Raw genomic sequence first — 26,410 nt, 5'->3', positions numbered from 1 at the left:
ATCCACTGACTTGTCCTCTACAGCCTTCTGTGGCAAATAATTTCACAGATTCACCACCCTTTCAACATTTCAGTGATAATAATAATAATAATATAATAATAACTTTATTTATAAAGCACTTTAAACAACTGCAGTTGCCACAACGTGCTGTACATGAGAACTCATGAACAAAAAGCTATTACAAACAATTAAAAACCATTAAAAACCGTAAAACGAAGGACTATAAAAAACACACTAAAAATTAAAAGACATTAAAAGCACTAAAAACAGGAGCAATGCCTCAGCCAGTGTCGAAAGCCAAAGAATAAAAATGTGTTTTTAGGGAGGATTTGAAGATGGACAGTGAGGGGGCCTGTCTGATGTGCAGCGGCAAGGTGTTCCAGAGTGCCGGAGCAGCAACAGAAAAGGCTCTATCCCCTCTGAGCTTCCGCTTAGACCTTGGTACCTCAAGGAGCAGCTGATCAGCTGACCTGAGGCACCGGGCAGGAGCATAATCTAAAATGTTTTAACAAACAAACCATTTGGACTTTATAGATTAACCCACTGAACATTTCTGTATGTATTCCTCCACAACTGGTGAAAAAAAATTACAGAGTAACCTCAATTGCAATTTACCAATAATTTAGACCAAACATAAAGATTAAATTACAAGCAAAATGCTACTAATCCGTTTTTAAGGTTTCATCTTCTGCAGCTTCAGGAGGTGATACTGTGGCACCTAACCACATTATAATATTCAGCCTTTCTAATCAGCAATGATTGCTTGACAGTACTGGTGCATGATAGACTTTTGGGCCAAAAGATCTAAGGAGATCTAAGTTATATTTTAAAACTCAAAACGTTGCATGACATCACCTTTAACTTGCTGTGGATTTTATCTCATACTCTGTATATATTGTTCTGAATTCAGCCATTATATTCCTATCCCTTCATAGCCTAAAGGAGCAGAATTACTCTATTAAAGCATGAAGAATGACAAACAGCAAATTCTTTCAAAATGTTGTAAAAACAAATATGATTACATGGAAGACTTGGATCAAAGGATAAGATAATCGGGCAAAGAAAATCAATTACAATCATGGGTAGATGATACAAGATTTGTTTGTATTTAAAAAATCTCAAACACTCTGGATATAAATAACTAGGTTTCAAAGCTTCTTTCATAAATGAGTCTTCACTTCATCTATATATTTGCCTTTGAATTAATTAAGATGTGTGAATAAAAAAGATTAGAAGACTAAGTTGTGACTACTGACAGAAGATATTGGTGATATTGGTGAAAGTATTGGGGACTCACTAAAATTAATATGAGCAAGATAACTGTACTAAAAAGTCACGAACTATTAGGATCTAATGGTTTCCAACCGGGGTTTCAAAGGAAGTAGATGACAACATTGCAGAGGTTCCAACTATAAACTTCCTAATTTCTCTCGAGTCAGGAGAATGGCAATATGTGCATGTCACTCCATTATTTAAGATGACCAATTTGCTCGATATCCAAGGTATGAACTCTCTGGAATCAATAATTAAGGATAAAGTAACCAAATACTTCAGAATTTGGTTTTAGCTGGCATGAGAGGGACAGAATGGATTTGGAAAGGATGTATTGTTTCCTGATTCCCAAAATTAATCTTTAAAAGAAATATATAAAGGGACGCAATCGCTATTATTGTTATACATACAGAATTCACAAAAGCAACTGTGAAAGTTGCTCAGAAAAGTTGAACAAGTTAACATTTATGGAAACCTGGCAAAATATTAAACTCATCAGGAAATTAGTTAAGCAGCAATAATAATAATAATAATAATGCATTTTATTTGCTGGCACCTTTCTGGACACCCAAGGACACCTTGCAGGACATAAAATCACAATACATTTATCAATATTAAAATCAAGTTGATTAAAAAAAATAAATAAATAAATAAATAAAATACACAAAACATTTTAAGTCATTAAAATCAGGGTGAACATGGTGGAAGTTATGTTGGGTATGCTAATCTAAACAGGTGTGTTTTGAGTTGTGATTTGAATTGATCGATAGTGTCCAGGTGACGGATGGGAGGTGGGAGAGAGTTCCAGAGACGTGGGGCAGAGCAGCTGAAGGCTCTGGCACCCATGGTGCTGAGTCTAAATGTGGGGACAGTTAAAATTGCAGCTGAGGAGGAACGAAGTGACCGGGAAGGAGTGTATGGTAGCAGCAGGTCAGAGAGGTATTGGGGAGCAAGGTGGTGTAGGGCTTTGAAGGTCAGCAGTAAAATCTTGTAGTTAATCCGGTGGTGCACAGGGAGCCAGTGGAGCTGAGTGAGGATGGGTGTGATGTGGTCCGATGATCTGGTGCGGGGAGAACATACTAAATATAAATTCAAAATTGGCAGGAAGAAAGATAACAAGGATGGATAAACATATTTCTGCAATTCTGAGGTTCCAAGGTTGGAAGATATCGACAGAATATCTGGAGGCATATCTTTCGGAAATTAATTTCAGAAACATTTCGAAATTTAGAACAAATTTAAGTCAGCCTCATCACTACAGCATCTGTGAGAATAATAATGCAAGGTATAGAATTCAACACATCCAAAAACAATATTAAAGTACTGTCTGATTTGTTGTTCTTTATGTGCCATTTACTGTTATTCGAAAGATGTTCAGATTGAAATGCCCAAGCTATTTAAAATGTAAGACTGGGACGGTTATCACATATTGCAAAACATTGTTAAATATTCTCAATTAGCACAGTTCTGAGAAATGTTACCTGAGTTCCAAGGCAGGCGACCATCATGTGCATGAGAAGTTTGGCTGCAAACATGGAGAATCCTGAACAGAGCAGGTGAGACAAAATGGCCAAAGATAATCCTGTGGATACAGACCGTTGCTTATGTCAGAAGGAACTTTATACAAGACTTTGAATATGCCAGTGTCTGTGTCTGCATTAAATACCCTACATTTTAAATAACACAAGACTCTTAAAATTCACTTCAGCCAAAAATATTTTGCTATTGATTTAGTCAGTTTTATATACTTATACTGGTCATTTTGTAGGGCATTATGGAGCATTCATAACTTGATATCTGAAGTAAATAGGCTAATAAACTTTAATTTTAGGATTATCATGACTAGGCAGAGTCCACTAAGGCAAGGAAGATAATGAATAACAAACTAAAACAGATTCTTCTACCCACCTACAAACTTATGGCGGTCAATCAATCTACCAACCTGTGGGCCATTGGAACATGGGAAGAAACCAAAGGGAATACATGCAGTAACAGAGAGAATGTACAAACTCCACACTGTGAACCCAGGAGCAGGATTGAACCAGGTTCACTGGCGCTGTGAGGCACCTGCTCTATCAGCTGTGCCTTTGGTTTCTTCCCTTATCCCAATGATCTGCAGGTTGGTAAATAAATTGTAGGTAGGTAGCAGAATCTGGGTTGAAACTAATGGGAATAACTTAGGATCATGTGTAAGTAGACGGTGAAGGTTTGTGCAGTGGGTCAAATGACCTGTTTCTGTGCTGCATGTCTCTATGACAACAGAACCTACACCCTGGACCCCTCCCTAACCCTCTGGAGATGGGTCTCAACTCATAACTTAACCAATTCCTTCTCTCCAGAGATGCTGCCTGTCCCGCTGAGTTGCTCCAGCATTTTAAACCACGATTAAATCTTATCTGCTTGTGCATTATCCATATCCCTCCATTTGTTGCACATCCATGTGCCTATCTAATGGTTTCTTATTGTATTTGCCTCCAACACCAACCATGGCAGCGCATTCCAAGTATTTACACCCGCTGTTTAAAAAAAATTGCCCCGCACATCTCCTTCCAATTTTGCCCCTCTCATGCCCTCTAGTATTTGATCTTTCCATCCTGGGACAAAGGTTCTGACCATCTATCCTACCTATGCCTCCCATAATTGCATATACTTCCATCAGGTCTCCCCGCAATCTCCAGCGTTCCAGGGAAAACAATCCAAGTCTGTCCAGCTGCTCCCTGTGCCTGATACCCACTAATCCCAGAAGTATCTCCTAAACCTGCCCTGCATCCTTACTAAAGTCCCCACATCATTTCTGTAATGGGGCGACAAGAGCCACATGGAATACACAAAATGCAGCCTAATGTCCTGCAAAGTTGCAGCATGACCTCCTGACTAATATAATCAATGCCCCAACCAATGAAGGCAAGCACACCATATGCCTTCTTTACCCATGTTGCCACTTTCAGGGAGTTATGGACTTGGACCCGAAGATCCATCTGTACATCAATGGTGTTATAGGTCTTTAATTGTATATTTTCTACGTACATTTGACCTTTGAGGTTGACTTGGATTAAACTCCATCTGTTATTTTTCCACCCATTTCTGTAGTTTGTCTGTATCCCACTGTATCCCATACTTCCTCCTAGTTCATGACCCCTGCAATCTTGGTGTCATCTGCAAATTTACCAACGTACCCATCTACATTTATGTTCAAGTATTTTATATATGTCACAAATAAGAGCGGTCCCAGCACACATCCTTGCAGAATTCCACTAATCACTGATCTCCAACCTGTTTATTGTCCTTGCACCACAACCCTCTATTTTTCATCAACAAGGCACTTATTAATCCATACAACCAAGTCACTGTTAATCCCATGCAGTTTCATCTTCTGGATCAGCCTACCTAGAGGGACTTTATAACATGCCTTACTAAATCCCATGTTGACAGCATCTACCACCCTACCATCATCGATCACCTTTGTCACCTCCTCAAAAAACTCGATCAATGCCTTGCTACTTACAAAGGCATGCTGACTGACTCTAATTAATCCATCTTCTTCGAAATGGGGAGTAATTCCTATTCTGAAGAACAATAAAAGAACAATATCAGCTACTCTCCAGTCATCCAGGACCTCGCAAGAGGCTAGTGAAGACACAAAGGTCTTTGTCAAGGTCCCTGCAATCTCCTCTCTTGCCTCACTCAATATCCTGGGATAGAACCCGCCAGGCTATTGGGATTCGTCTATCTTAATGCTCTCAAGACTCGTAACACCTCCTCCTTCTTAATCTCAAGCTGCTCTTGCATATTGGTATTCACACTGATCTCACCATCTTCCGTCCTTCTCCTTCGTGAAACCAGATACAAAGTATTCAGTTAGTACCTTAACCACATCCCCTCTCCAGGTATGAGTTTTCTCCTTTATCCTTGAGCAATCCTACCTTCTCCCTTGTTATCCCCTTGTTTTTAATGTAATTAAGAAATCATGGGATTTTCTTTAATCCAGCGTGTGAAAGCCACTTTGAGTCTTCTTTTGACCATTCTAATTGACCCTTTAAGTCCTCTGCCTTTCTTTAAGATTCACTGCCCTGACTGATTTAGAGTCATACAGCATGGAAGCAGGCCCTTCAGTCCAACTTGTCCATGCTGACCAAGATGCCCTATCTAAGCCAGTAGCACTTGCCTGCATTGGCTCCATACTCCTCTCAACCTTTCCTATTCATGTACCTGTCCAAGTGTCTTATAAATGTTGTTAGTGTACCTTTAAATGTGTTTTTCTTAAACCTTGCCCATGCTTCATTTCTTGACCAAATTTAAGACCTCTGTGGTCATCCAAGGTTTCCTCACTTTGACATCCTCATCCCTCCTCCTTACATGGATATGCTTGTCCCGACTTTGATCAACGTTAGATTACTCTTGCATGTCAGATGTAGATTTACCCAATAATATGTGTAGGAAGCAACTACAGATATAACCATATAACCATATAACAATTACAGCACGGAAACAGGCCATCTCGACCCTTCTAGTCCGTGCCAAACACGTATTCTCCCCTAGTCCCATATACCTGCGCTCAGACCATAACCCTCCATTCCTTTCCCGTCCATATAACTATCCAATTTATTTTTAAATGATAAAAACGAACTTGCCTCCACCACCTTCACTGGAAGCTCATTCCACACAGCCACCACTCTCTGAGTAAAGAAGTTCCCCCTCATGTTACCCCTAAACTTCTGTCCCTTAATTCTCAAGTAATGTCCCCTTGTTTGAATCTTCCCTCCTCTCAGTGGGAAAAGCTTATCCACGTCAACTCTGTCTATCCCTCTCATCATTTTAAAGACCTCTATCAAGTCCCCCCTTAACCTTCTGCGCTCCAAAGAATAAAGCCCTAACTTGTTCAACCTTTCTCTGTAACTTAATTGCTGAAACCCAGGCAACATTCTAGTAAATCTCCTCTGTACTCTCTCTATTTTGTTGACATCCTTCCTATAATTAGGCGACCAAAATTGTACCCCATACTCCAGAATTGGCCTCACCAATGCCTTGTACAATTTTAACATTACATCCCAACTTCTATACTCAATGCTCTGATTTATAAAGGCCAGCACACCAAAAGCTTTCTTTACCACCCTATCTACATGAGATTCCACTTTCAGGGAACTGTGCACAGTTATTCCCAGATCCCTCTGTTCACCTGCATTCTTCAATTCCCTACCATTTACCATGTACGTCCTATTTTGATTTGTCCTGCCAAGATGTAGCACCTCACACTTATCAGCATTAAACTCCATCTGCCATCTTTCAGACCACTCTTCCAACTGGCATAAATCTCTCTGTAGACTTTGAAAATCCACTTCATTATCCACAACCCCACCTATCTTAGTATCATCTGCATACTTACTAATCCAATTTACCACACCATCATCCAGATCATTGATGTACATGACAAACAACAGTGGACCCAACACAGATCCCTGTGGCACCCCACTAGTCACTGGCCTCCAACCTGACAAACAACCATCCACCATTACTCTCTGGCATCTCCCATTCAGCCACTGTTGAATCCATCTTGCTACTCCACCATTAATACCCAAGCATTGAACCTTCTTAACCAACCTTCCGTGAGGAACCTTGTCAAAGGCCTTACTGAAGTCCATATATACATCATCCACTGCTTTACCCTCATCAATTTCCCTAGTAACCTCTTCAAACATGACCTTCCAGGCACAAATCCATGTTGACTGTTCCTAATCAGACCCTGTTTATCCAGATGCTTATATATATTATCTCTAAGTATCCTTTCCATTAATTTGCCCACCACTGACGTCAAACTAACAGGTCTATAATTGCTAGGTTTACTCTTAGACCCCTTTTTAAACAATGGAACAACATGCGCAGTACGCCAATCCTCCGGTACTATTCCCGTTTCTAATGACATTCGAAATATTTCTGTCATAGCCCCTGCTATTTCTACACTAACTTCCCTCAATGTCCTAGGGAATATCCTGTCTGGACCTGGAGACTTATCCACTTTTATATTTCTCAAAAGTGTCAGTACTTCCTCTTCTTTGAATCTCATAGTTTCCATAGCTACTCTACTTGTTTCCCTTACCTCACATAATTCAATATCTTTCTCCTTGGTGAATACCGAAGAAAAGAAATTGTTCAATATCTTCCCCATCTCTTTTGGCTCTGCAGATAGCTGTCCACTCTGACTCTCTAATGGACCAATTTTATCCCTCGTTATCCGTTTGCTATTAATATAGCTGTAGAAACCCTTTGGATGCTGGTTTAAACCGAAGAAAGACACGAGAAGCTGGAGCAACACAGCAGGTCATGCATGCAACTCAGAGGCATGGAACGCCTCATCCTGGGAGCAGATGCGGCGTAGACGGAGGAATTGGAAGTAGGGGATGGAGTCCTTACAGGAAGCAGGGTGGGAAGTGTAGTCCAGATAGCCATGGGAGTCAGTAGGCTATGGTGCGACAGAGGTTTAACTGCATCTCCTCAAACCTCATCTATTGCATCCGCTGCTCTAGATGTCAACAGATCTATATCGGTGAGACCAAGCGGAGGCTGGGCGATCGTTTCACCGAACACCTCCGCTCGGTCCGCAATAACCAACCTGATCTCCCGGTGGCTCAGCACTTCAACTCCCCCTCCCACGCCGTTTCCAACCTCTCTGTCCTGGGTCTCCTCCATGGCCAGAGAGAGCACCACCGGAAATTGGAGGAACAGCACCTCATATTCCGCTTGGGGAGTCTGCATCCTGGGGGCATGAACATTGAATTCTCCCAATTTTTTTAGTCCTTGCTGTCTCCTCCCCTTCCTCAGCCCTTCTGCTGTCTCCTCCCATCCCCCAGCCTTCGGGCTCCTCCTTTTTCCTTTCTTCTCCCCGCCCCCCCCCACCCCCCATCAATCTGAAGTAGGGTTTCGGCCCGAAACGTTGCCTATTTCCTTCGCTCCATAGATGTTGCTGCACCCGCTGAGTTTCTCAAGCTTTTGTTTTGGTGTACCTTCGATTTTCCAGCATCTGCAGTTCTTTCTTAAAACTCCTGGAGTTGTAACAACTATCCCTAAAATGCTCTTCCACTGAAATACCAGTCATCGGGCCAGACACATTTCCCAAAACTAGGTCCAATATGTTCTCACGGTTTCAAGAAATTCTCTTGGATTCACCTAACAAATTCTGCCACATCTAAGCCTTTGTCATTGAACAAGTACAAGTCAACATTGAGGAAGTTAAAGTCACCCACTGAGCAGATTCGGTTGCTTTGTTATCTTTCAGTAATCTCTCTATATATTTGTTCCTCAATTTGAGGGGAGCGAGGAGTCAATTCTGAATCTTATCATGATTAAAACCACCCTTCATTAAAATACACAAAAAGTTAGAAGCCCAACCCATATAAATCTTAGGTAACATCCCATGAGAGAGATCAACTAATATTAAATAATGCTTGGAAGATGTTCTAAAAATTACCCGGTGATTTTTTTTGCACATATATAACCAATTCTCTGCATGTAAATGTGAGAAATGTCCTGAATAAAGCATAGAAACATAGAACATACGTGCAGGAAGAGGCCATTCGCCCCTTCGAGCCAGCACCGCCATTCATTGTGATCATGGCTGATCGTCCCCAATCAATAACCCGTGCCTGCCTTCTCCCCATATCCCTTGACTCCACTAGCCCCTAGAGCTCTATCTAACTCTCTCTTAAATCCATCCAGTGATTTGGCCTCCACTGCCCTCTGTGGCAGGGAATTCCATAAATTCACAACTCTCTGGGTGAATTTTTTTTCTCATCTCAGTCTTAAATGACCTACCCTTTATTCTAAGACTGTGGCCCCTGGTTCTGGACTTGTCCAACATTGGGAACATTTTTCCTGCATCTAGCTTGTCCAGTCCTTTTATAATTTTATATGTTAAAGGCATAAATGTGTTTGGAAGAGAAGAAATATTATCAGAGCTATACATTTGTGTGAGATTAAGAGTTGAGCATTCATAGTTTCAAAATATTCAGAGGTGAAAGAACAGGATTGGATATGGTTGGGTTAATTGAAGATTCCATTAGACGTGGGTCATGAAGTACATGCAGAAAAAAACCCCACTGATATGGAACAATGATGAATGGTCTAGTTATGCAAGAGAAACTGAGTTTATTTCACATAAAAGGAAACAAGCTAAGATTTTATGCTGTTCCTCAATATGGCAAGTTTTTTTGAGAAAATAAGTTGCTAGAACGAGAAGTTGCAATTGGTAGTCAGTCAGAAGCTGGAGGATGTATATTTTAAATCCCCAAATGATTAGAGAAAGCAGAAAACAACAATTAAAATAATAAATTCCCTTTGTTTATGGGAGATATGGATAACCTAGGAAACTATAGGCCGGTGAGCCTCACATCCGTGATATGAAGGCTATTGGAGAGGATTTTAAGCGGCACAATTTACTTGCATTTGGAAGAAAATGGGCCAATTATAGACAGACGGCATGGCTTTGTTCAGAGCAGGTCATGTCTTACAGATTTATGAGGAGGCGAAGGTTGTGATTGACGAGGCTAGGACAGTGGATGTTGTCTACATGGTAGGGCTAATCCAGAAGACTAAGATGCGTAGGATCCATGGTAATTTGCTGGTTTGGATTCAGAACTGGCTTATCTGTGGATGACCAAAAGTAGTAAAAGAAGGGTGTTATTCTAGCTGGTTGATGGGGATAATGAACTTGGCAATGATGGGGGCTGCCCAGGGAAGTAACCAGTGGTGTTCTGCAGGGATCAATGGTGTGCACTCTGTTGTTTGTGACATATATGAATTAGATGGGGTTGGTTAGCAAGTTTACAAATGACACAAACATTGGTGGAGTTGAGCTATTATGAAAGCACAGTGGTGGTCACAATATAATTGTGTGCTGTTGCCAAAATGATTAACTAAATTGGCTGTCCTTCCTTTGGTGACACAAGGTTATGTGACACATAGTTCCGTTTAGTTTATTGAGTAGATGTACAGTGAAAAGCTTTTGTAGCATGCTAATCAGTCAGCAGAAAGACAAAACATGATTACAATCGAGTCATTTACAGTGTATAGATATATGATAGGGGAATAACGTTTAGTGTAAGGCAATGCCAGCATAGTCCAATCAAGGATAGTCCGACGGTCACTAATGAGGAAGATAGTAGTTCAACATTGCTCTCTGGTTGTGGTAGGATGATTCAGTTGCCTGATAACAGCTGGGAAGAAACTATCCCTGAATCTGGAGTTGTGCATTTTCACACTTCGGTACCTTTTTGCCTGATGGAAGAGGGGGAGAAGAGGGAGGGGCCATAGAAACATAGAAAATAGGTGCAGGAGGAGGCCATTCGGCCCTTCCAGCCAGCACCGCCATTCATTGCGATCATGGCTGATCGTCCCCAATCAATAACCCGCGCCTGCCTTCTCCCTATATTCCTTGATTTCACTAGCCCCTACAGCTCTAACTCTCTCTTCAATCCATCCAGTGATTTGGCCTCCACTGCCCTCTGTGGCAGGCTGGAGCAGGGCGCAACTCATCCTTGACTATGTTGCCGGCCTTGCAGCCAGCAAATTGAGTCAATACCAGGGACGTTGGTATGTGTTGATGGTCTGGGCTACGTCCACAATTCGCTGCAATTTCTTGTGGCTTTTGATGGAGTTGTTTCCAAACCAAGCTGTAATGCATCCTGATAAAATGCTTTGTATCATACATCTCTAGAAGTTGGTGAGAGTTATAGGGGGCATGCCACACGTCCTCAGCCTTCTAGTGGTCCATTTTAGTTGATAACTATGATAGCAATGGAACATTGAGAGCATGGTATAGTATAAAGCAGGCGCTTTTCCAGTCAACCTCATGGTTACAAACAGCAAGTAGATGGGAGAAATTGTTGGAATCGTGTAAACAGCAGCCTAGGAATTAGATTTTATAGCACCAGTTCTGCATACTGACAGTTAAAAAGCTGTTGAACACTTGTAAATTCACAAACAATTTTACAATCATGTTTTAAGACAGTCATGCCTTTGACAATCTCACACATGTAATTCCCCAGCCACGCTAAGTGGGTTCCTGGACAAAACAAGGTACCCCTGTACTTTTCCAATGGTGCATAGAAGGTCTGCACCACCTGCAGGCCACTGATGCAAAAAGCAGGTTCCCATTGCATGATGAAGGAGATCCACTGGACCTGAGCAGGAGTTTGGCTGCAAATAAAAAACAATTCAGGCGAGTTCCTTTTAAAGCAGGTACTGATTCAGTACCATTTTGGGCAACCATCTTCCTCTCCAATCTGCCGGAAATAGCAGGGGACTGTGGGTCAAAGGAGATGGAGGAACTGAGTGAAATCCAGGTTAGCCGGGAAGTGGTGTTAGGTAAATTGAATGGATAAAAGGCCGATAAATCCCCAGGGCCAGATAGGCTGCATCCCAGAGAACTTAAGAAAGTAGCTCCAGAAATAGTGGATGCATTAGTGATAATCTTTCAAAGCTCTTTAGATTCTGGAGTAGTTCCTGAGGATTGGAGGGTAGCTAATGTAACCCCACTTTTTTAAAAAGGAAGGGAGAGAGAAAACGGGGAATTACAGACCAGTTAGTCTAACATCGGTAGTGGGGAAACTGCTAGAGTCAGTTATTAAAGATGGGATAGCAGCACATTTGGAAAGTGGTGAAATCATTGGACAAAGTCAGCATGGATTTACGAAATGTAAATCATGTCTGACGAATCTTATAGAATTTTTCGAGGATGTAACTAGTAGAGTGGATAAGGGAGAACCAGTGGATGTGTTATATCTGGACTTTCAGAAGGCTTTCGACAAGGTCCCACATAAGAGATTAGTATACAAACTTAAAGCACACGGTATTGGGGGTTCAGTATTGATGTGGATAGAGAACTGGCTGGCAGACAGGAAGCAAAGAGTAGGAGTAAACGGGTCCTTTTCACAATGGCAGGCAGTGACTAGTGGGGTATCGCAAGGCTCAGTGCTGGGACCCCAGCTATTTACAATATATATTAATGATTTGGACGAGGGAACTGAATGCAACATCTCCAAGTTTTTCGGATGACATGAAGCTGGGGGGCAGTGTTAGCTGTGAGGAGGATGCTAGGAGGCTGCAAGGTGACTTGGATAGGCTGGGTGAGTGGGCAAATGCATGGCAGATGCAGTATAATGTGGATAAATGTGAGGTTATCCACTTTGGTGGCAAAAACAGGAAAGTAGACTATTATCTAAATGGTGGTCAATTAGGAAAAGGGGAGATGCAACGAGACCTGGGTGTCATGGTACACCAGTCATTGAAAGTAGGCATGCAGGTGCAGCAGGCAGTGAAGAAGGCGAATGGTATGTTAGCATTCATAGCAAAAGGATTTGAGTATAGGAGCAGGGAGGTTCTACTGCAGTTGTACAGGGTCTTGGTGAGACCACACCTGGAGTATTGCGTACAGTTTTGGTCTCCAAATCTGAGGAAAGACATTCTTGCCATAGAGGGAGTACAGAGAAGATTCACCAGACTGATTCCTGGGCTGTCAGCAGGGGCAGAAAACCCGGGGGGGCCAGAGGGGACGTCCCCCTCCATGTTTTGATAGGTACGGGACATCCCCCCCAGGGTTTTAGTGATCCGTATTTTAAAATCTCCGGTTTCCGCGAGACAGTGGGGTGGGACTGATGATCGAGGGCGCGATGATTGGAGGAGGGAGGTGTGGGGGGGTGGGACTGGGGAGAGAGTGCGGTAATTGGAGGAGGGAGATGTGGCACAGACCTACGCCTCATCCACAGGCAGGATTGATCCCGGCCGGGTCTCCGGCGCTGTCCCGAGTTTCCCCCCCCCTCCCCCCACGGGTGGCCAGAGAGGTCGGGAGTCAGACGCGAGCTGTGCCCCCGGGACGACGGCCAGAGCATAGAAACAGCGCTAAAGCCAGTTGAACTCTGCCTGTCCGGCCAGGTGAACCTGCCTGGACTTGCGGGAAATATGGCCAGTGCGGAGAAGCAGCGCTGGTGTCCCGTCAGTCCAGACAGGGCTGTAGGTTAACCCGGTGAGACAGGCAGACTTCAGCTGCATTTAGCGCTGGATTGAGCCTCCGAAGCCTCGCGTGCACCCCCGGTCCCCTCCATGTTTTGATAGCGAGTTCCGCTCTTGGATGTCAGGACTTCCATATGAAGAAAGACTGGATAGACTCGGCTTGTACGCGCTAGAATTTAGAAGGTTGAGGGGGGATCTTATAGAAACGTACAATAGAGTGGTACCTTTTTACAGGTTCCCAAAAATATGTTAACATAATACATTCTCTGTACAACTTGAGGGGGGATCTTATAGTAACTTACAAAATTCTTAAGGGGTTGGACAGGCTAGATGCAGGAAGATTGTTCCCGATGTTGGAGAAGTCCAGGACAAGGGGGTCACAGTTTAAGGATAAAGGGGAAATCCTTTAGGACCGAGATGAGAAAAACATTTTTCACACAGAGAGTGGTGAATCTCTGGTACTCTCTGCCACAGAAGGTAGTTGAGGCCAGTTCATTGGCTATATTTAAGAGGGAGTTAGATGTGGCCCTTGTGGCTAAAGGGATCAGGGGGTATGGAGAGAAGGCAGGTACAGGATACTGAGTTGGATGATCAGCCATGATCATATTGAATGGCGGTGCAGGCTCGAAAGGCCGAATGGCCTACTCCTGCACCTATTTTCTATGTTTCTATGATCCCTGCCAACTCTAACCACTGCTACTGATGCGAATCATAGAGATTCAGATGAAAACAGGCACCTTGGCACACTCAATGTATATGAGTGATCAAAAATCTAAACGCACATTCAATCCATTTCTTTACATACTGGGGGAAATTTACAGTGTTGTGGCGCCATCTGGTGGTCGGGCCATTGGTTAACCGAACCCTCGTTCATCATGTGGTAAGAGGCATGTGACTGAGGGGCGGGGGTTAGAAAGGAAGTCGAGGGAGTGCCCTGCTGCAGCGACACGCAGTTACTCTGGGCACTGCAACACTGCTATTGTTTTGGAATTCTTTTTTGTTTAATAAAGCTTGTCCTTGAGTTCACAACATGTGACTCACTTTATTGCACTTTATTGGTGACCTTAACATTTTCCAAACTGTGGTTTTGGATCACAGAATGGAAGCAGCTAACAGCCCGCCCGATACAGTCACAGGCCCTCCGGCTCAGCAGAACACGGTTGCGGTTAAATTGCCCGTGTTTTGGACGTTGCAGCCACATGCACGGTTTTAGCCGGCCGAGGCTCCATTTGATATTCGGCACATTACTGCTGACGACACAAAATATTATTACTTGTTCGGAGCCTTGCATCAGGACACGGCTAGCCGTCTCGTTCATTTTCTTCGCCAGCCGCCGGCTGCTGGCAAGTACGACGGCCTGAAGGCGCTCCTATTGCGCGCTTTCGGGCTCAGCAAGCGGGAGCGGGCTGCGAGGATTCTGAACATGGGTGGTCTCGGTGATAGCAAGCCGTCAGATCTGATGAGTGAAATGCTCACCTTGATGGACGGTCATCAGCCCGGTTTCCTTTTTGAGCACGTGTTTCTGGAGCAGATGCCCGAGGACATCCGCCATCTCCTCGCGGGTGAGGATTTTGCTGACCCCCCCCCCCCCCCCAACCCCCGCCCCTGGCTGGCTGAACGTGCCGACGAACTTTGGCACGCCAAACAGCAGGGTGCCTATTCAATGCAGCCTGCGGCCATTTTCAGTGTGGGTTGAGGTTTCCACCAGAAGGCTGGTTTCGAGTGACTTGGGTAGAGGAAGATGGGGCTACTACCACCAATGCTGGGGTCCTGCAGCCCACCAATGCCATCCGCCCTGCTCATATCCGGGAAACGCTGTGGCCCAACAAAGCCGCCCACACTGCTCGTATCCGGGACACCCTGCGCCTGGCCGCCAGTTGTGGCCACCGTGGCCGACCAGAAGAATTGCCTCTACGCCTGGAACCGTCATTCGGGACAGCAGTTTCTGGTCGACACGGGTGCGGAGATCAGCGTTTTCCCTCCAGCGGGAGTCGACACTCGATCCGGTAAGCGGGTGCCACACTTGACGAAAGACCAAAGCGCTCTTACCACAGCTCCACCCGTACATACGGTTTTTGCACGGTCCCACTTATTTTCGGCTCCAGCCATTTTACAAGGACATTCACTGTGGCCTACGTGTCCCAGCCGTTGCTGGGCACCGATTTTTTACGGGCACAATCCCTGTTGGTTGATGTGCGGGGACAGTGTCTCATGCATTCTGGCACTTTTGAGACGATTTCTCTTGGCCCCGCACCAGTTCCTCTGCCTCGCCTCAACCTGGTTTCTGCTGTTAACAATATATACACCCGGATATCAGCGGTTTCGTGCCATTCTGACCCCTCAGTTTCAGTCAGTCATTTCCAAACATGGAGATTTGCATCATATTACTACCACCCGCAACTTCACGCTTGTACACTCCAGTTGCCTCATGACAAGCTGCGCATTGCCAAGGCTGAGTTCCTCTAGATGGAAGAGATAAGGATCGTGCGTCATTCTGATAGCCCGTCGGCCTCTACACTGCACATGGTTCCTAAGGCGAATGGGGGCTGGAGGCCTAGTGGGGATTATCGCTGTTTAAATGATGTCACGGTGGCTGATCGATATCCCGTACTTCACGGCACATTTGAATGGGCCAATTTATTTTGGACGATCCACCTGTTGAGAGACATTCCAATTCATCCGGCCGACGTTCCCAAAACTGCTATCATTACCCCTTTTGGGCTTTTTGAGTTCATCCGCATGCCTTTCGGTCTCAAGAACGCCGCGCCGGCTTTCCAGCGCCTCGTGGACATGGTGGTTCGTGGTTGCGACTTTTTGTTTATTTATTTAGATGATATCCTTGTCGCCAGTCGCTCTCGTCAGGAACACTGTGCCCACCTTCGTGTGCTCCGTCAGCGTCTCAGTGAATATGGGCTGGTCCTCAACATCGCAAGGTGTCAGTTTGGTCTGAGTCCCATCACTTCTCTGGGGCATCGTGTTATACCGCAGCGGGTGGTGCCGCTCTCCAGGAAGGTTGAGGCCATTTGGCAGTTTCCTCGACCATTCATAGAAACATAGAAAATAGGTGCAGGAGTAGGCCATTCGGCCCTTCGAGCCTGCACCGCCATTCAATATGATCATGGCTGATCATCAAACTCAGTATCCTGTACCTGCCTTCTCTCCATACCCCCTGATCCCTTTAGCCACATCTAACTCCCTCTTAAATATAGCCAATGAACTGGCCTCAACCACCTTCTGTGGCAGAGAGTTCCTAAGATTCTCCATTCTCTGTGTGAAAAATATTTTTCTCATCTCGGTCCTAAAGGATTTCCCCCTTATCCTTAAACTGTGACCCCTTGTCCTGGACTTCCCCAACATCGGGAACAATCTTCCTCCATCTAACCTGTCCAACCCCTTAAGAATTTTGTACGTTTCTATAAGATCCCCCCTCAATCTTCTAAATTCTAGCGAGTACAAGCCGAGTCTATCCAGTCTTTCTTCATATGAAAGTCCTGACATCCCAGGAATCATTCACGGTGCGTGGGCTGCAGGAGTTTGTCGGGATGGTCAATTTTTACTATCGTTTCGTGCCTGCGGCTGCTCGGATTATGCGGCCATTGTTTAAGTTTCTGTCCAGCACATTGTGGGTAAGAGCAACCTAGTAGCGGGTGCGTTGTCCCGCACCGCCATCCATGCCGTCCATGAGGTGGCTGTGGGTATTGATTTTACTGCCCTGGCGGCTGAGCAGCGTGACGATGATGAGGTGCTCGCCCACCACACCGCTATTTATGGTTTAGTGTTGGAGGATGTGCAGTTTGGTTCTGCTGGTGCCACGATCCTCTATCATGTGTCAACTGCGCAACCGAAACCCATCCTTCCTGCAGCTTGGCGTCGCTGGGTATTCGATCTCGTTCATAGTTTGGTTCATTCACCTATCCGGGTGATGATTGCGTTGGTGGTGGCCATGTTTACGTGGCATGGTCTGTGTAATTAGGTCGGTCACTGGGCCAGAACGTGTATCTCCTGTCAGACGTCTAAGATCCAGCGTCATGTCAGAGCGCCCGTGAAGTGTTTTGCTGTGCCCCAGCGCCGTTTTGACCATATCCATGTTGATATTGTGGGTCCATTGCCCCCGTCTAGAGGGGTTACTCATATGTTTACTATCGTTGATCGCTTCACTCGATGGGTGGAGGCTGTTCCGATTGCTGATACCTCTGCGGCGACGTGCGCTCGTGCCTTTGCCGCTCATTGGATCGCTCGTTTTGGTGTATCGGTGGACATTTCACCTGACAGGGGTGCACAGTTCATCTCTGTGTTGTGGTCTGCCATGGCCCGGCTGTTGGGGATTCAGTTGCATCACACCATGGCCTACCATCCGCAATCCGACGGGTTGGTCGGGCGTTTCCACCGCCGTCTCAAGGACGCTTTGAAAGCATGGCTCACAGGTCCGGATTGGGACGATGAGTTACTGTGGGTGTTGTTGGGAATTCGCACTGCACCCAAGCAATGGGTGGAGGCTACGTCCTCTGCTGAATTAGTGTACGGTACTCCACTTACGGTTCCTGGTGATTTCATTCCGGCTGCAGGAGTCACCCTCATCTGCGCTGTTGCGTCTTCGGGAGCAGGTGGGCACGCTTTCTCTTGTTCCAACATCCCGACACGGGGTTGCTTTTTCCTATGTTCTGTCTGCCCTCAAGGACTGCCCATATGTGTCACTGCGTCGGGATGTTCATCGTACGCCATTGCAATGCCCCTATGAGGGTCCATTCCGGGAGTTGCAGCACGGCATTTCGACTTTTGTGTTGGATGTGGGTGGAAAGCCTGAGATTGTATCGGTGGCGCATCTTAAGTAGGCTCATGTGGACATTGACCAGCCGGTGCAGGTGGCTCAGCCTCGCCGTTGGGGCGTCCACCGTCTCAGCCCCTGTCGCTCGTGCCTGTGGGGTGTTTGGACATTATTGTCATAGGAAGGACATTATTGCCCTTCCTATGCAATAATGAGGAAGGACATTATTGCCATAGAGGGAGTGCAGAGAAGGTTCACCAGACTGATTACTGGGATGTCAGGACTGTCTTATGAAGAAAGACTGGATAGACTTGGTTTATACTCTCTAGAATTTAGGAGATTGAGAGGGGATCTTATAGAAACTTACAAAATTCTTAAGGGGTTGGACAGGCTAGATGCAGGAAGATTGCTCCCGATGTTGGGGAAGTCCAGGACAAGGGGTCACATCTTAAGGATAAGGGGGAAATCCTTTAAAACCGAGATGAGAAGAACTTTTTTCACACAGAGAGTGGTGAATCTCTGGAACTCCCTGCCACAGAGGGTAGTCGAGGCCAGTTCATTGGCTATATTTAAGAGGGAGTTAGATGTGGCCCTTGTGGCTAAGGGGATCAGAGGGTATGGAGAGAAGGCAGGTACGGGATACTGAGTTGGATGATCAGCCATGATCATATTGAATGGCGGTGCAGGCTCGAAGGGCCGAATGGCCTACTCCTGCACCTAATTGCTATGTTTCTATGTTTCTATGTTTGAATGCGGATCCTGTGGTTACGAGATCAGGCCATTGCATTCGTTCGCCTGCTGGGTTTTGTTCCTCCGGTTCTGGGGGGGTGTTCGTGTTGCGCCATCTGGTGGTCGGGCCATTGGTTAATCAAACCCTTGTTCATCACGTGGTAAGATGCACGTGACTGAGGGGCGGGGTTTAGAAAGGAAGTCGAGGGAGTGCCCGGTTGCAGCAACATGCAGTTACTCTGGGCTCCGCAACATTCATATTGTATTGGAATTAATTTTTGTTTAATAACAATGTGTGACTCACTGTATTGCGCTTTAGTTTCTAATTTACCTACCAACTCACATTTTTGGGATGTGTGAGAGAACTAGAACACCCGGGTGAAATTCACACAATTGCAAGGAGAATGTGAAAGCTCTACAGATGCAATACTAAAGGACCCAACTCAACTTGATTGCACATTTCCCTACCCACCAATATGGTGACATGATCCTTAGCATTCCAGACCCAATTACAAGTTCTACAATCTCACTATCAAGCCAATCAACCCCGTTACTATCAAGTTGCACCACTCCATCATACCCATGAACCCCAATTCTGGAAACCGATCCATCCACTCCCTATCACTCAGCATGACCTTTATTCCTTTCATCCCAGACTCTCCCCCACCCTGGAGTCTCTCCACCATGAACCATGGACTCGAAGCTGGTGCAGGTCCCCAGACAAACCCAATTTCCTTCATGTATTCTGCAATGGCAAATATGCATCAGAAAGTTTCAGTCACAAGGCTTGCACAGATGCACACACATTGGACTACTCAGTATATGGAGATGGAGCTGGACAACTTCAATTGAAGTTGCAGTGGTCCTTCAGTATTCTAGGTTTAATGCTCAAGCTCCTTGAGGAAGGCTTGAATCTTATTCTTCTCTCTCAAAAGGGAAAATGACGTGTCAACTAAGAAATGCACAGCAAAAAGTTGGAACGACCCGGAGCGGGGCCGTACATCGCCCGGCGCGGCTTTAACGGCCGTAGGACTTACCATCACCCGCCTGGGGGCTTTAACATCGGGAGAAAAATGGAACACAGGGGAGAGAAAAGACTTTGCCTTCCATCACAGTGAGGAGGAGATTCACTGTGATGGATGTTTGTGTGAATTGAATTGTTTGTGTGTCTTGTAGAAATAGTTTTGTTTGTATGGCTGTCGAGACAGAGTTTTGTTTGAGCATTGAGGTTCAAATGACAATGAATAAATATTGTATTGTATTGTATTGTATTGTAGAACTGGAGAAATTATTCATTATACTTAATTCACCTATTATTTTCACTACTCCAGACCTTTTACCATTTACTACTTCTTCTTTCCCCCCTATATAATCCGTCCCTACTTGTTCTCCACCACCGCCCTCACATCATTGCTCCAACTCTCTGCAAACTGAAGCCAGTTTAACTTTTCCCAGTTATGATGAACGGTGATCAACAAAAATTTAAACTTTTGTTTCTCTCTCCACAGATTTCAGTTTAAAGATACTGCAATGGAAACAGGCCCTTCGGCCCACCGAGTTCACGCTGATTGTTGATCACCCATACGCTAGTTCTAATTCTATGTTAGATGGCACAATGGGCTAAGTGTTCGGCTGGCAACCTGAAGGTGGCCGGTTCGAATCCTGCTTGGAGTGTGTACTGTCGTTGTGTCCTTGGGCAAGACACTTCACCTACCTTTGCCTGGGACTAGAGACGGAAATTAGCTACTGATTGGCTACAATCTCGCATATTTACATGCAAATGTTCATTAATATGCACTGTCCCAATAAAAAATAAAAAAAATAAAAAAAATAATAATTCCACTCTTGCATCATAGAAACATAGAAACATAGAATATAGGTGCAGGAGTAGGCCATTCGGCCCTTCGAGCCTGCACCGCCATTCAATATGATCATGGCTGATCATCCAACTCAGTATCCTGTACCTGCCCTCTCTCCATACCCCCTGATCCCTTTAGCCACAAGGGCCACATCTAACTCCCTCTTAAATATAGCCAATGAAATGGCCTCAACTACCTTCTGTGGCAGAGATTTCCAGAGATTCACAGCTCTCTGTGTGAAAAATGTTTTTCTCATCTCGGTCCTAAAAGATTTCCCCCTTATCCTTAAACTGTGACCCCTTGTCCTGGACTTCCCCAACATCGGGAACAATCTTCCTGCATCTAGCCTGTCCAACCCCTTAAGAATTTTGTACATTTCTATAAGATCCCCCTGCATCCTACACACTAGGGGGCAATTTACATCCTACACAATTTACAGAAGCCATTTAACCTACAAACCTACACATGTTTGGAATGTGGGAGGAAACTGAAGCAACTAGAGAAAACCCACACGGTCACAGGGAGAACATGCAAACTTTACACAGACAGCACCCATAGTCAGGATCGATCCAGGGCCTCTGGTGCTGTGAGGCAGCAGCTCTACTGATGCATCACTGCACCGCCCAATGCTACCTGACCAACAAAATATTTCCAGATTCTTATGCTTTTTTCTTCAAATTTGTAGCATCCAAAATGTTTTGCTCCAGCATACTTTTCGTGATGATTGAGACGTGACAACAATGTTATCTTACACTTTCTCTCTACAAATATTGGGAACTACTGGGAATATTCAGCATTTAAACCATGTCAAACTGTAACACCTGCACCAATCCGAAGGAAGTGGATGATTCAGATTTAAACACTATAGTTTTTCACCCTCATGTACTTGTAATGATCATAGTCCAATCATCTGTAATTTTAGGATTATGTATGAGGATCACGTGCTTTCCTAAAGGATTTTTTATTTTCCACATACCTGAAATGCAAATAAATGCTGCTGAGAAGAAGGCTTCATTGTCGAAGGAAAGTTCATCTATTAGGGCAGTGGCAGTGTAGGTGGACATGTGTGAACAGGCACATTCCACAAAGTTGTTTGTTTCAAAAACCACTCGACAGAACAGGTTACTTGACGACCAACTATTTAAAACAAAAGAGGTAAACATATCAAATGTTAGACTGAATTGAAAAGAAGTCAAATGCTAGTTGTTCCCCAGAGGTGTCTCTTGCATGCAATGTGACAACGCTGACAATCATTTTATACCCCAGTCGTCTTTGTGTCTAAACATCTAAAATACTCAAATGCATCGTTCTGTATGATCATGAAATGCATCATCACCCGGCGGGGTCCCAATATCGGAAGCCTGGATCGCCTCAACGCAGAGGGAGAACAAGGAGGAAAGAAAGAGACAAGGACTTTAAGACTTTAGCCTTCCATCACAGTGAGGAGGTGCCTGGTTAGCTCACTGTGGTGGATGTTAAACTGTGTTAAGTGTGTGTTGTGTTATTTTATTCTATGTTATGACTGCAAGGTATACAATTTCGTTCAGACTGAAATGTCTGAATGACAGTAAAGGATACTTTACTTTACTTCCTGGAGTCCAGATTTACTTCAAACACCAAGGACGTTAAGCAGACAGCTTCATTTAAAGTTTGGAACTTGAGCTGTGAGTAACAAACAGGTGCCTTGAGACTGTTTATTAATGTTGGGGGGAGATTGGTTTCTAGGAGAAGGTCTATGGTTAGGTCCACGAAGGAATGTCATTATGTCATTATGTCAAACAAATTGACAGTTAAGGTCTATTTTTGTGCAGCAGTCTCTGACGCAAGCAGAGCTTATATTTTCCTTAAAAAATGAATTCGATTTCTTACTGCAATATTGACTAATTTGTGTGGAGAAACATTCAGCCAAGCTGCATTACTAAAATGTGAAAGTTACTGCCAACTGATCATCTCAGATAATAAAAACATTACACTTGCAGTTCCACTTTAAGAGCCTCCACCAGGTGGCGCCATACGATGGCAGCCTCGCCAACAGTCTGTCTTGTTATTTTCTTCTTTTGTTGATTTTAGTCTGTTGTTAAATGTATGTTTTAGTGTATTTTTCGTTTTGTATTATGTGGGGGGGGGGGTTTGGGGAAACTTGTTTTAATCTCTTTCCTCGATGGAGATGCAACCGTATCGTATCTCCGTCCGCACTGCGGACTTAACATCGTGGAGCTCGCGATCCCTTGGTTAGGGTTCGACTTCAGGAGCTCCAACTGCAGGAGCTCAGACCGCCCCAATCGCGGTTACGGGATATTCAATTGCCGCAACTGCGGATGGTTTGACTGCCCCGACCGTGGGAGAAAAGGAGGGAAGAAGGTATTATGTTATTGCCTTCCATCACAGTGCGCAGTGGTGGATGTTTATGTTCATTTCTATGTCGTTGTGTGTCTTGTTGCATTTTTGGTATGACAAATCAAATTCCTTGGATGTTTTACATAGTTGGCTAAGAAGTTGATTACAATTTCAATTACATTGTGTTAATGTTCCCATTTGAAATCTGAGCAATCTATAAAGCCATGAGAGTGGATACATTTTTTGATAACCTGCAGCCTAAAGTCAGCGCTTCGTTCAAATATTTGTTTAGAACTTGATTTGAGCTGGCTAGCAAGTGGCAAAGGCAGCAATAAGAATTGATGTGGACAGTACCCAAACAGGAAAAAAGACCAGAGACACTTCAAAGCCTCCCGACTTACTGCGCAGCACAAGGTTGCATACCGACGGCCGCAATCATGCTCGAGAACAGGCCTGGGACGATAACAGGCCTGGGACGATAACAGGCCATTCTCGATAACAGGCCATTCTCGATAACAGGCCATTCTCGATAACAGGCCATGTGCGAAAACAGGCCATTCTCGATAACAGGCCATTCTCGATAACAGGCCATTCTCGATAACAGGCCATTCTCGATAACAGGCCATGCGCGAAAACAGGCCATTCTCGATAACAGGCCATGCTGAACAAAGGACCTCAATAACAGGCCATTCTCGATAACAGGCCATTCTCGATAACAGGCCATTCTCGATAACAGGCCATTCTCGATAACAGGCTAAACTCAATAACAGGCTAAACTCAATAACAAGTCATACTCGATAACAGGCCTGGGTCACTGCCCCAGTATCGGAGAAGAGATGGAGGAGATGGTGGCAGATGCTGAACAAAGGACCCAGTAAGGGTCTTTGGGCCCTACAGTTCGACTGCGGAACCCCCCCCCACTGCTGGAGCCCCCCCTCCTCCCCCCGGAGAACAAGGACTGAAGGGGACCAGACATGGGGAGAGACATTGGTTCACAGGACGACAGCTGCAATGGACTTTGTGGCCCGCTGCAGCTGGGACTGTAAAATGGCAACTCTTGCATATGGACTCAGTGGGCTGTTCTTGTACTAACTGGGGGATTGCCGTTGTGTACGGGGATAGTCTTGCTGGGCTGTGTGGAAAAAATATATTCCACTGTATCTGGTACACAATAAAGGAACCATTGAACCAAAGCAAACATGGCAGGTGGAAGACGTGCTTGAAGTTTGCTTGAGGGGCAGTGAAATATTCCTCCTGAAAATAACATTCTTGCAATGGATCTGGCAACTCCCACATTCCTACAGATGCCCAATTTTCCATGCTCTAAGAAAACTGGCACATCTCGTTTAAAATGTAATGGCTACGTAAGTGTCGTGATGGTAATTCCATTCAATATGATCATGGCCTAACATCCACAATGAGTTTCCTGTTCCTGCTTTCACCCCATATCCCTAGATTTTGTTAGCAAGTAGTAGTATAAAGATACGTTATATAAGATCGTTCAGTATTAGAGAGGGGTGGGCCAGGGGGAGGGTGAAAACACAGCAGGGTATGGGCTGAGGTGAGACAGAGGGTCTGTGGTGGGCAGAAGGAGGTCGGGCGCTTAGAGGCGATACTGTGGAAGGACGAGGGGGACTCAGACCAGACACTGTGGAGGGATGAATCATAGTTATAGAGTGATACAATGTGGAAACAGGCCTTCAGCCCAAATTGGCCACACCGGCCAACATGTCCCAGCTACACATCCCACTTGCCTGCACTTGGTCCATATCCCTCCAAACCCGTCCTATCCATATACTTGTCTAACTGTTTCTTAAACAATGGGATAATCCCAGCCTCAACTACCTCCTCTGGCAGCTTATTCCACACCCACCACTCTTTTCCCTTTCACCTTTAATCTGTCCTCTGGTCCTTGATTCCCCTACTCTGGGCAAGAGACTCTGTGCATCTACCCGATCTATTCCTCACATGATTGTGTACACCTCTATAAGAACCCCCCTCATCCTCCTGTGCTCCATGGAATAGAGACCCAGCCTACTCAACCTCTCCCTATAGCTCACACCCTCTAGTCCTGGCAACATCCTCATAAATCTTTTCGGAACCTTTTCAAGCTTGACAATATCTTTCCTATAACATAGTGCCCTGAACTGAACACAATATTCTAAATGCGGTCTCACCAACGTCTTATACAACTACAACATGACCTCCCAAATTCTATACTCAATACTCTGACTGATGAAGGCCAAAGTGCCAAATGCCTTTCTGACCACCTTATCTACCTGCGACTCGACCTTCAAGTAACCATGCACCTGTACTCCTAGATCCCTCTGTTCTAAAACACTAGCCAGAGGCCTACCATTTAGTATGTATGTCCTGCCTTGTTCGACATTCCAAAATACAACCCCTCATACTTCTGTGTATTAAATTCCATCAACCCTTCCTCCGCCCACCTGGCCAACCGATCCAGATCCTGCTGCAACCTTACAACCATCTTCACTATCTGCAAAACCACTCACTTTTGTATCACCAGCAAATTTTCTAATATTGCCCTGTATGTTCTCATCCAAATCATTGATGTAGATGACAAACAGTAACGGCCCAGCACCGAACCCTGAGGCACACCACTAGTCACAGGCCTTCAGTCCAAGAAGCAACCTTCCACCATCACCCTCTGCTTCCTTCCATGGAGCCAATTTGCTTTCCATTTTGCTATCTCTCCTTGGTTCTCATGCAATCTAACCTTACAGAGCAGCCTACTATGTGGAACCTTGTGGAATGCTTGACTGAAATCCATGTACACAACATCTCCAGCTCTGCCCTCATAGACCTTTTTGGTCACGTCTTCAAAAAAATCAATCAGATTTGTGAGACACGACCTCCCACGTACAAAACCATGTTGACTATCCCTAATCAGCCCTTGCCCATCCAAATGCCTGTATAAACTATCCCTCAGAATACTTTCTTGTAACATTCCAACTACAGATGTTAAGCTCACCGGCCTATAGTTCCCAGCATTTTCCCTGCAGCCCTTCTTGAAAAGAGGTACAACATTTGCCACGCTCCAGCCTTCCGGCACCTCTTCTGTATTTAAGGACGACTCGTAAATTTCAACCAGGGCTCCTGCAATTTCCTCTCTGGTTCCCCACAATGTTCTCGGATATTTCTGATCAGGCCCTGGAGATTTGTCTACCTTCATACACGATATAAAGTACTTCTTCAACGGTAACACTGACTGCTCTCAAGACACTTCCATTGACTGCCCCAAGTTCCTCCGTCCTACTGCCTTTCTCCTCGGTAAATACAGAGGAGAAATATTCATTGAGAACATTGCCCATCTCCTGTGGCTCCACACAGAGGTGACCACTTTGATTCCTGAGGGGTCCCACTCTCTCTCTAGTTACCCTTTCCCCCTTTATGTATTTATAAAGCCTTTTGGGATGAGGGGTCA

The 26,410-nt window shown here is 44.9% G+C and overlaps 1 protein-coding gene across 1 annotated transcript in view; it reads right to left on the bottom strand.

Moving 5' to 3' along the window:
* The window catches only part of adgrv1 (adhesion G protein-coupled receptor V1), a 486,575-nt gene that overhangs the window by 161,167 nt on the left and 298,998 nt on the right, over positions 1–26,410 (bottom strand). The window contains exons 82-83 of the mRNA XM_033017268.1: positions 21,602–21,762; positions 2,754–2,854 (exon numbers count right to left, since the gene is read on the bottom strand). Of these exons, the coding sequence (XP_032873159.1) occupies positions 2,754–2,854; positions 21,602–21,762 (262 nt within the window). The remainder of the gene's footprint in view (positions 1–2,753; positions 2,855–21,601; positions 21,763–26,410) is intronic.

The sequence above is a fragment of the Amblyraja radiata genome, chromosome 3, assembly GCF_010909765.2.
Source record: "Amblyraja radiata isolate CabotCenter1 chromosome 3, sAmbRad1.1.pri, whole genome shotgun sequence".
Taxonomy (NCBI): domain Eukaryota; kingdom Metazoa; phylum Chordata; class Chondrichthyes; order Rajiformes; family Rajidae; genus Amblyraja; species Amblyraja radiata.
The sequence above is the reverse complement of the archived record's forward strand: the minus strand, read 5'-3'. Positions and strand labels throughout refer to the sequence as shown.